This window comes from Morone saxatilis, unplaced genomic scaffold, assembly GCF_004916995.1.
Source record: "Morone saxatilis isolate NCDOM2014 unplaced genomic scaffold, NCSU_SB_2.0 Contig18, whole genome shotgun sequence".
Taxonomy (NCBI): Eukaryota; Metazoa; Chordata; class Actinopteri; family Moronidae; genus Morone; species Morone saxatilis.
In genome coordinates, this window is record NW_023339740.1 from 21,186,902 (window position 1) to 21,198,745 (window position 11,844).

At 38.2% G+C, this 11,844-nt stretch overlaps 1 protein-coding gene across 1 annotated transcript in view; it reads left to right on the top strand.

Annotated features, from left to right (window-relative positions):
• Window positions 1-10,322, top strand: part of rab22a (RAB22A, member RAS oncogene family) — a 10,744-nt gene extending 422 nt beyond the window's left edge. Inside the window, exons 2-7 of the mRNA XM_035661763.1 lie at window positions 748-971; window positions 1,829-1,910; window positions 5,721-5,792; window positions 6,580-6,686; window positions 7,059-7,168; window positions 8,147-10,322. Of these exons, the coding sequence (XP_035517656.1) occupies window positions 748-971; window positions 1,829-1,910; window positions 5,721-5,792; window positions 6,580-6,686; window positions 7,059-7,168; window positions 8,147-8,244 (693 nt within the window). The 3' untranslated portion in view covers window positions 8,245-10,322. The remainder of the gene's footprint in view (window positions 1-747; window positions 972-1,828; window positions 1,911-5,720; window positions 5,793-6,579; window positions 6,687-7,058; window positions 7,169-8,146) is intronic.
• Window positions 10,323-11,844: the final 1,522 nt, after the last annotated feature.

An 11,844-nucleotide genomic window follows, 5' to 3' on the forward strand; every position in this document is an offset into this window, starting at 1 on the left:
TACATACTGGTGGTCTGTTTACATCAGGTACATGTGTTCACACCTGTGATCGAGTGGCTGCATTTCATTATCAAATAAAAAAAATGATTGTTTTTGTTTTGCCCTCAGATATAATTGTTGTCAGTCACAGGAACAACATTTTTGTTTATGTATAATCTGCATATAACAACAGCATAAATCCATATTTTGTTCTGAAAGCATTAATACAGATCTCCTCTGCATCCTCTGCTAATAACATTTAAATACACCTATTAGTCCATTAATTTGTAAGTACAGTACAAAATGAATCACCGAGAGTAATGATAAGTCATTTTTTAAAGCTAAAATAACAAACATTTTCTTCTTCTGACTTTTTAAATGTGAAGATTTATTGCTGATTTATATAATTTGGGCTCTTTGCCAGACAAAACAAGGAGTTTTAAGTTGTCATATGGAGTCACTGGAATACAGTGCTGGACATGTTTCAGTATTTTTCACATTGTATTGACTAAACAATTAACCAATAGTGAAAATAATTGTTGTTTGCTTTTCTTTGCTGCAGTCACTATGTACACATCAGTCACAGGAACAATATTCATACGTGTCTTGGCTGCTTATAACACCATCATCATCATTTCCTCTATCAATACCTCATTGATTCGTTCCTAAAGAACCATTCTCACATCTCCTCTTCCTCATTTGCTAATAAATTAAATGTGTACGGTAGCTTAACCATGTCTGTGGTGTTTAACTGTCACAACGTTACAGGACTACAAAAGGAGCAGGAAGGCAGAAGATGCCACAGAAACGTGTCTGGGCCTATTGAAAGAGATTGATTACAGTTGCAATTATACTTGTATTAATGGTTTCTGGCTGTGTTTGGTAAACATCGGTTTTATTTTGTCTCTGCAGGACACTGGTGTTGGAAAGTCGAGTATTGTTTGGAGATTCGTGGAAGACAGCTTCGACCCGAACATCAACCCAACAATTGGGTAAGTTCTTGCTGTCGCTCAAAAGTCTGTTTCACCGGTTTGTGTTCAGGGTTGTTACAGGACATTATCATGTAGTCAGTTCATTTCTGTCTATCACTGTATAGATTAATCAGCTCCAATTTTAATAGTTTGTTATTAAGAATGAAAACGATTTTTTTTACATTTTGTATCCCTAATTCCAATTTATTTTACTTTTTTTAAATTAATTTCACTATTAAACACACAATATTTGCTGGTTTTATCTTCACAAATGCAAAAAGTATCTTGCTTTTCTGTTTCACGACATTATAAATTAAATGTTTTTTTTGTGGCTGTTGGTTAATTAAAGTAAGCAATTTAAAGAAATGGCTTTGTCAACTTGTGATAGGCATTTGTTGTATTTTGACATTGTGTACAGTGTCCTCAGTCCATACTACAGCCAAACCAATAATTATTGTCATATCTTACCATACCAGTTTTATAAATAACAACAATAACATATATGTTTGAGGCAACCTCACTATTATACTGACAAACACTGACACATTTATTTCTGGCAGATATATTGTTATTGCATTTTTATAACAAAATCAAAATCTTACTTTAATTTAATCAAAACCGATTATTGATATTGTTGTCAGCCTCAAAAAATATAGCATTAGACATTGAATTGATGCAATGTAAGTAAGTCCTCTTGAATATATGACATTTGAGACGTCGCTGTTTTATTAAAGCTGGTAGACAATGATGATATAGATGAAGATGTGTGTTCTTCTCACTGTAGTTGCAGCTCTATTATTTGTCTATATTTTGTAAAAACAGCAAAGTTTATCAATGTGACATAATATATCAATCATGAAGCCATTTCTCTTCACCAGGGCATCCTTCATGACCAAGACAGTGCAATACCAAAACGAGTTGCACAAGTTCCTGATCTGGGACACAGCAGGACAGGAGCGGGTTAGTAATATCCACTGAGGTTTTGGCCCTCAGCCTTTATGTTTTAAAATGAACTAGTGGACCTGAACAAGATTCACATGTGATTTGGCTTTAAAGCAGCCAAGCCACAACAGCACAGCACACAGTTTCGATATTGCAATCAATCAGTTTTACTTGGCTTGTTTTAGAAATCTACCGATTCCTCCCATGTGGCTTTAAAGGAAGTGAAAAAGCTACCCACATGTGCACGTACCACTCCCTGAATCAGCCTAGGGGAAAGTGACTAGTGCAGTTGTTCATTACTTCTGATAGGGGGCAACATTTATCTTTCTATAGGTAGAGTTCTGCCCACTAACCAGGAACCTAAACCTTGTAGTGCTCTTGTTTTAGGAGTCCACTTTTAGTTTAAATGATGTGTGTGTGGTCCGATGGCATTCTTTAGACGGGTGTCTGTTTAGTTTAGTAGAAACATCAGCACATCTGCCATGATTTGTCCCTTCTGTCACCTTTAATCTTTGTCTCCCTTCCCTTTCACTCCTTCCCCATTGCATTCATGCATTTTAAAAGGCAAGTAAAGGAGCACCATTGCTTTCCTTTGGTGTTATTTAATGCTGCATACACGTCTGACAGGTGTTAGCGACTATCATGTCCAGGTGCCACTTCTTATGCAACCTACCCTTCTTGTGTGTCTATAGCAGCAATATCTGAAATGCCCACACACCCACACAGAGTTTAGTTTAAACTGAATCTACCCGCAGATGTGCGATATAAGAAACAGGATACATCTTGGTGTTTTAGCATTTAAGCCTGCCCAAACAACACCGAGCCCCAGACAGTTGTAGGAAATGCTTTCTCTTTTGACTCACACCCTGCATCCCACATTTCTGTGCCTTAACTTTCCGCATCACTTCCCTTTTTCTGTACATGTCCTTCTCTTTTTCTCATGCACAATCCCCTGCTCTTGTAGTGCCTTATCCCTGCTGCTGTCCTCTCCCCAGAGGTGAGATAAGATGCTGTTTGTCTTTTATCCTCCTTTCCCCCGGGGTCCTTGGCTTCTTCGCCGCCTTGAGGGGACATCAATGCAGCTCTGTTTAAGATAAGATGAGAGGATGAAACCCAAGCTGTCTCAGCCCACTGGCGTGTGCTGCTACCGTGTCTTATCTGAGATTCACTGCAACTCCACGTCCCCTTTTTTCCCCTTTGTGTTTTCTCCTGTGGAACATTTCTTCTCTTGGGAACAAACTATTTTTCTGTGATACATTTTCTCCATCTTTTCATATCCCACATACCCACGTTTTCACTCCCATGTCGCCTCTCAGCCTCCCAAGGGGTTCACATCTGTGTGGGAAAAAGTAGCTACATTCCTTTGGTAGGTTTTTGCATGTGTTTGTGTTTTTATACAAAGCTGCTGAGGTATTTTGAAGCTTTTCATGGCTTGTTTTCTAACTTCTGTGGAGCTTTGGCCTATCAAAATCTGTTGAGTTGAGTAAGGGGAACACAAAGCCAGCCAATGCACATGGAAGGAGAGACCAGGGCAAAAAGGAAAGCTCTGTGATTTCCACAATCCGCAATCCATATCTCGAGACCAGATGAGGCCTTACAAGTACATTTGAGCCCAGCTGTCAACAGCCCATTGAGGCCTCCCCCTCTGACTGTTCCCTCTCACAGAAAACAAGCGAGAGGAACCTCGCATCCTGCTGGAATAGGCTTCCTTTCTTTATGCACCCAGCTCGTGGTTTTAGCAATTAATCAGCACTCGCTGGGTATCACTGGGGCTGTTTTCTGGGCTGCAGTGTGGCCAGACGTCTGGCTAATGCAATTGCTCTTTGGGTTAAGGCAGAGATAGACCACACAGGACTGGTGGTGGCGAGGCCCAACACTAGCCAATGAAACAGACAGCACTCTCCTCAGTGCCTCTGCCAAATATCCCAAGTTGGATTCCCGTTGGTGGACTTGGGGCCAGTAACAACTATAATTATGTGGAATGTGTACTTTCCTGAGGTAACGGTGTCACTCCGAGATGGATAGTTTATTCCATCGTATTGTGAAGGAAAATAGAATTGGCGGGAAAGCAGGGTCATTCTAAGTGAAGGTCTTTTTCAGACATGAGTTGTTTCTTTTAAAATAAATATCATTAGTTAATATATGACACATGGTTTTATTAGTCTGTTAAAAAAAAAAAAACGTCCAGCTTGTATTGCAAGAAGGCATACAAAGAGGTTAGCAGTTAGAGAGGCAAAATAATCCTTTTTAATTTGAATATACTGTAGTCTTGTTATCACCATTTACTTTAACTCCTGTAGAGGCCCTTGCTAGCATTTCATCTGAATTTAGATCAAGAGCTAATAGTCCACAGTTGTTTCAGCATTAAAATCATCTAAACAGCAAGGGAATGGATTCATACTACACTTTTGTGTTAAGGTCCTGTAAGCGAGCGGTTGTGCCACTGCTTTGCACAAATGTCTGTGGTGAGACCAACTTCATATTTATAACTTAAACCAGAGCTGCGCTGACCTTTGTGGGCGCAGCCCCTCATTGTCGACCACAGCTTGAACTGAAAGATGAAAAACTAATTAGTTCCAGAGCTGTATAACAACAAATTGGCCTCATATCAAGACCCGACAATAAAGTTATCTATTACTTTGTCACAAAACGGTTTTGTAAGAGACTTACAACCTACTGCTAGCAACATAAGCATTGTAGCTAAGTTGGCGCCATTTAGTAGAGAGCCACTGCCAGTTCCATAGTGGTAAATACTGCGCTGTCAAGATGCTAAGATGGTTCACTGTCTTAGGTTTACGTTTTAGCATAGTAACATTTGCTAATTTTCATTAAACAGAAAGTACAGCTGAGATTGTTGGAAAGGTTTTTTGTAATAAGCCACAGTACTGGAGAAATAAAAAAAATTAAACTGATGATAAAATATGATGGAAAGTCCGGGGATCAACAATGTTATAATTCATCCTGAAGGGAACATGAATGATTTCCTGATTTCATGAAAATTAGTAAGTTTATTTCTTAGCACTTCATCCGGCTTCAAGTGGCAGACCAGTCGACAGACACACTGACAGACATGCCCATTAAAAACAATATGTTTTAAAATATGACAGCAGGCTGATGTTGAAGACAGGTTTCAGTGAGCACTGGAAAGTTTTTTACCAGAAAAATACCAAACCTAGCCAAAGGAACCCCCAGCCTCCGAGGCAGCTATGGATGTAGAAATACACATGTTGTTTTGATTATGCAGGGCTTTCTGATCTATTGGGTTAAGATCAAATGTATAGTCTTCCATAAATATCAAAACGCTAACAGCTTCTGACACATTCTGCTCATCTTTCTCTTGATGGCTACCACATGTGTGAGGTCTTGGTGGAAAGACTTGCCATGCTTCCATTTCAAATAAAGCTACTCGGCTTATAGGCTGAGAACACTGGGCGTTTGGTTTACTGAAATGGTACTTGGTGTCTTTTTTGCTCATTTGTATACTCTGCTTTGAGTTTGTTACAGTCAGTATTATTTATTGACCATGATCTGTGCCTATGTAACAGATTAGCCATAGTCTATGAAGCCCAGACATAGTTTATTGATCTATTGGGCGTATATATACTATAAAAATATAATACAATTACACTGCAATAATAGAAGCCTTTTTAATATCCAAAAAAGATTAAAGATTGCAAAACAGTCTTCAAAAGAAGATATTTTAACTCTGATCATCATGTTCTGTTTCACATGTTTTCAAAGCTATATGCAGACTTAATGATATAAGCAGATATTTTAGTAAACACTGTCTCTCTTTGAGCTAAATGAACTTTCTCTGTCTCCCCACAGTTTCGTGCTCTAGCACCGATGTACTACAGAGGTTCAGCTGCGGCTATCATTGTTTATGACATCACAAAAGAGGTATTATTTCCTTTTTCTCCTCAACCACTAATCCACTAAGCACTTACTGTATAGTTTCATTGTGTAGTTCCATGTCTTTCCTTCATTTTTAATTCACATGTGTATTCAAGGAATGGTTCAGTTTCAGAGATACACTTATCTGCTTTCTTGGCAATACTTATATGATAAGATTTGCACCACTCTCATGTCTGTACAGTAAATACGAAGCTACAGCTGGCAGCCGTTAGCTTAGCATAAATACTGGAAACGGGTAAACCGCTAGCCTGGTTCAGTCCAAAACTAATGAACTCTGCCTAACCGCACCTCAATAATTATCACCTTACATCTTGTTTGTAAAATAACAATTTGCGCTTTTACAAGAATTATTGCCAGACTATTTCTTGGCCAGGAGCAGCTGGCAGACAACCAGAGACTCCAGGATGTTACTGACCCTGTGTGAAACAGCAAATTTATGTTTTTATAATTCAGTTTTGGATGAATTAAACAAACAAGATATAATGGGTTCATTCAGTGTTTCCCATACGTTCAACATCAACATTGACTGCCACTGATTAAAATGGGTAAACACGTATTTAATTCTTCCCGTGCACATCAGTGTGCCTCCAGCCCTGTATTCACCATAAGAACACGAGTGGTATCTATCTTCTAATCTAATTCTCAGCTAGAAAGTAAACAAGCGTATTAAACAAAATGTCAAACTAATCCTTTAAACTTTAATGGGAAGTCCTATGTGCTTGTCTGCTTATTGATTAATTCAGTGTAATGTGTTATTCACCTGTATCATCAGGAATCCTTCCAAACACTGAAGAACTGGGTGAAGGAGCTGCGCCAGCATGGTCCTCCCAATATAGTGGTCGCGATCGCTGGCAACAAATGTGACCTTTCAGACGCCAGGTGAACCTGAATTATAATAATAATACCTTTTAGCATCGGAATGATATCTGATGTCTGGCTTCAAAATATAATTTACATTCATTGTCTGTGGAGCTTAAGTGCATTCAGCTGTGCAAAGAGGGATATTGGCTCTCATAATGATTAGTATTCTGTGTAATTTGTCTGCAGTGGAATATTAGGTGAGCAGACTCTTTTTCATTCATCTTAATCATTGTGGCTATTGACGTGCTTGTAGATTTTTAGTAGGAAATCTTCCACCAAATTAAGAAATCTTCCAAGTTACCGCTGTTGAAGTAAATGTGATGGTTAAATTGAAAGGATCTGTTTGAATTTTTGCAACATGATAATCTGGACGTATTTCTTTGTTTACAGGGAAGTGCCAGAGAAGGATGCCAAGGACTATGCTGACTCCATCCATGCCATCTTTGTAGAAACCAGTGCCAAGAATGCCATTAACATCAACGAGGTGTTTATAGAGATAAGTGAGTGTGTTTCTTGAGCATTTGGTGTCATTGGCCTGTACATCCTCAGGTCCCCATTAAGCTGTGACACATTAAGCATTAAGCAGCATTAAGATAATTATCTGGTCTCTCTATGTGTTTTAAAGCAGGTACACTATGTTTTTAAACAGTATTGCCTATTAGAGGTATCATTTCTAAACATTTATGGAGTGTTATCAGTCTGTTCTATGTTTGTATCAGACTCCTGACAGGGATATATTAATTCAGAACAAGCTGCAGATAATGTCATGTTGGAAGTAAAGCAGAATCAACTTAATCATGACTACTCAACATTTAATTTGCAGAGACAAGGAGCTGTGGGAGCAGCTGACTGAGTTCTGAGTGGCAACTGATAAGCTAGAGATCAAGAGATATACTCAATAGCTGTGTCCTGTACTACATATTAATTATGTAGGTAGGTTTTGAGTATGCAGTGTGTTCATATGGGTAGAGAAATAAAGCAAAAACACTGTACATCTAAAAACACAATTCACATCCAATGCTGTATTTATGATATCAATCTGTTATTTGGACACAGCTCGTCTCCCCACACCATACTAATTGGATCCAGTATATACTATATTCTAATATATATTGTAATATGGGTAGTATACTGGTTTTGCACTTAGTATACAAGAAGTTAAGATACTTTACTGCAATAAAACTGTGACTTAGAATTTCCAGTGTAAATTCAAGTTCAAAAAGAAAAAGAAAAATATCGAAATCTTTTATCTTTTATCTGTAAATGTCTCGCCACCATTCCTAATGTATAGAAACATTTCTTTAAAAAAAAGCATGATGCACAGCAACAGATTTATTACTGTCAATTTTCAGTATTTTAAAAATAGATGTGAAAAATCACAGCATTACACAGTAAGAAAGTGTATGTGTGGTAATGGAGACTTTGAAGGAGAACAGGGAAGCTGAATACTGTGTGTGTGTGTCTGTGTGTCCTCAAAGGTAAGCGCATCCCCGTTGTAGACGCAGCAGGGGCAACTTCAGGAAAAGGTTTCAAACTGGGACGGCAGGCCTCAGAGTCTCGCAGGACATGCTGCTGATGATGCCGGTGACTGTCCCCACGTGACCTGTGACCTGACCTTCGTTTACCCTCGGCCTGCTTCAGCTTACAGCCACCACACACCCTCAAACACCCAGCTATCACTGACACCAGGATGCAGCATTGCCAAACAGATGGCCGCAGCGAATGCGTTTTTTGCGGCACTCAACAACAGCAAATCGTCATGTATCGTATGAAAATTGCTGGCAGGAGAAATACTTTACAGGTTTACTGAGCGTTGCTTTAATACATTGATGTGTAACTGAAGGACCCCCATACATATAATTTACTGGCTTCCATTATGGACATCAACCTCTGTTTGGTGTATTATAGCCCCGAGGTTGATCAGAGGAAGTACACAGAAACAGATTCATGGATTCAGAAGTAATTTGTACTTGTAAATTTGTACAAATCTATTATCTTTCAACCAAAACATGGACTGAAAATGGTTCAATTTCACCAAATTATTTTGATAGTACTTAAGTTATTGCCTTTTGTTTGTTTGGGAGATCTCTCCCCAAACATTCTCAACTTTGTGAAGGATCCATCTGTACAGTTAATGTGTGTAATCACTAATTTATCATACGATTTTGATGAAAGAGGTTCTGGTAGACATCAGTACCGATCTCTCATTTCCATTTTTTGCTTTTTGGAAGGATATTTGGAGGGATGTCGGTGATTCACAGTCTAGCACGTTTAATTTGCATTTTTATTTGTGATTGCTGTTTTTCACATTGCTTTTCAAGGCAAAATACCAAGTGGATGTTTTGAGGTAAATTGCAGTCACACGGTTAAAAATGCAGAAATGAAAGGTGTGTGTGTGGGAGCTCACTTCCACGCAGTGAAAGAATAGTTTGACATTTTGGGAAATATGCTTATTCATGTTCTAGCCTAGGGTAATATGAGAATATCAATACTAATATATGTATGGTAAATATATGTAGCGGGAAACAAGAGAGAAGTAGCTAGCTTTGCTCTGTTCAAAGGTAACAAAATCCACCTTCCAGTACATCTAGAGCTCAGTAATTAACACATTATATCTTGTTTGTTTAATCCATACGGAAAACTAAGTGTGAAGACAACAATTTGCTGTTTTACTGGGAGTTAAATGCCACAATATTTCTTGGCTCTGAGCAGCTGCCGTACAACCTGCGGAGACTCCAAGATGTTACTGGTCTCAGCCAAGAAAGAGTCCGGCAAATAAACCCCTTGTAAAATATCAAATTGTTGTTTTTATACTTAGATTTGTATACTGATTAAACATTCGAGAGCGAGCCCGGTGTTTACCCCTGCTTCCGTTCTAAATTATGTCCCTTATATTTAATGGAGAAATATCTGAATGGTATCATTCTTCTAATCTAACCCTAAGAAAGCAAATAAGTGTATTTCCCGAAACAAACTATTCTTTAAATTGTGCACTTTGTTTATTCTTCTGCGACATGAACAGTTGTACAGTCCACATCTCCCACTGATGGAGCTTTAATCAGGGCTGAAGATGCTGAGTCTTTAAGCTTATTATTATAAGATAACAGTCCCAGATGCGTGTTACAGATGTGTTACACTTTTACTGAAAAGGTGTTAACTCAGTCCTGAATATGAAGTTCCCCCTAGTGCACACAGTGTACTGCCAGCTGTCTCACAACATTACTTTAGCTTTATTTTTCTCTAATCTAATTTTCCTCAAGCCTTTGCTGCTACTTTACAGCAGTTTTATGATATATGTGAGGTCTTGCCAAATTCTTTAATTGTCCCGTAAACATTTTTCATCTTTAGATTGTTTTTTTGTTTTTTTTAAATCAGCACTGGCTCGCACACGCAGTGTTGTTTTACTACCTGGCCTGCGATGAAAACAATGAGATCTGGAAACTAAAGATCGTTTAGAGGAAACTCAGATTTTAGAGTTCAGATTTCCCCTTTGCGGAACGTTATAGGTGCCGAATTAGACGTGGCACTGTGTCGACATGCTGACCTCTTAATGAACCTTAGTCTCCATTCTGCTCTGAATTACTGTTCGTGCTTTCTTCCAAGGTCTGCCTTCTGATTTTCCTTTCTCCCAACCCCTTCTTTTGACTCATTCCTCTAAATCCCAGGCACTTACAGCTTTCGTTTTGTTCCAGACAAATCTGGTTCACTATACGACAAGAGCTCCAGATCATCCTCTTACATTCATGAAAATACTCTGCGATCTTTGCACCATGTTAAAGTAGTTTGATTTACCTCTGATATCAGCCTTCAGTAGCAGTTGACTCATAAGCCCCCACAGACTTATTAATTCTGTGTAATTCCTTGCGTGTCTGTATCTCTTGAGTCCTTTTAGCCCCAGAACTTCTTTTTAAAAGTTGCCAAAAAATACAGATGTGGGGTCAATTAGACTGCATTTCCATATTTATAAATTTGGATTGTGTGCTTTTCTGTCAGCGAAAGCTTTATTTGCCTGTAAGCATCTTAAATGTATCTGTTTTTTGATGAGTCGTGTGCTAAGCAGTGCTGCCTATTCCTTCAGGATTTCCTTATCGAGTGCAATAGTTGTTATTACGACAAAGGTAAAATGTGACCTAATCAAAGAAACCAGTTACAGAGTGATATGTTCACACAGATAGAGCACACACTCATGCACAAATGTGATCTCATACCCTACAGTCTCTCAAACGGACGATAATGACGTGTTTATATTGACCTCATTTTATGCTGATTTGATGACAGTTTAGCTCGTACATAGTTCATCAAATGAGCGGTGTGATGGGGCCAACCAAATCCCTTTTTAAAACCAGAGTAGCATTCTAGGTCAAAACTTTAAACTTCAAGCAATGGAATTTGATTCATGCTGCTGTCTTTGATAATTCGCCCTGCACTACACGATAATACTAACTCTAGCTAGTATTTAACATAGCTTCAGTAATCACGTCACAAAAAGGGAATCACTCTGGTACTTTTGAAAGCTGCACTTTGACTGTTTGTATTCTTTGGCCCTTATTACCTTATTACTAACTAACACCCTGTCTGCAGTCTGTTATTATCTCTGTGAAACATTCTCGTAAAAGGTAACAGACTCCTTAATGTCCTTTTGATGTTATTTTAGGTTTTGACTGTTTGCTCAGTTCTTATTGCTGCGAAGAACACGGTGGCAAATAATGTCAAAGCCATTTTACTACACCACGCATAATTAACCTTTTTTTTTATTGTCGATGTAACATAGTGATTTAAAGTGCTAATCACATAAATGCTTATTTGAAGTTTGATAATGACATACGTGTTTTTTTCCCTTATTTGAAAACAGGCATGGATAGAAATTGTATGCCAGTTTTTGCATTGAAAAATACCAATAGTCTTGGGCTGGCCCTGGGAATGTGATTAATCTATATTATGTATATTTTTCAGCGTAGGTATATACCATCAAATTGCACACAGATCAATAACTATATTCTATTCTAAGCCAGTTGTGTAAACACAATAGACCTGTACACCATCTGCAGTAATTTCATCAGCATTGTAGTTACCATATTTAGCTTTTTACTATGTTTCATATTGATTGTAACAAAATGCCTGAAAACACTTGTTTGCAGTGTATTTCCAAATGTGTAAAAGGGAATTGTCAATTTGT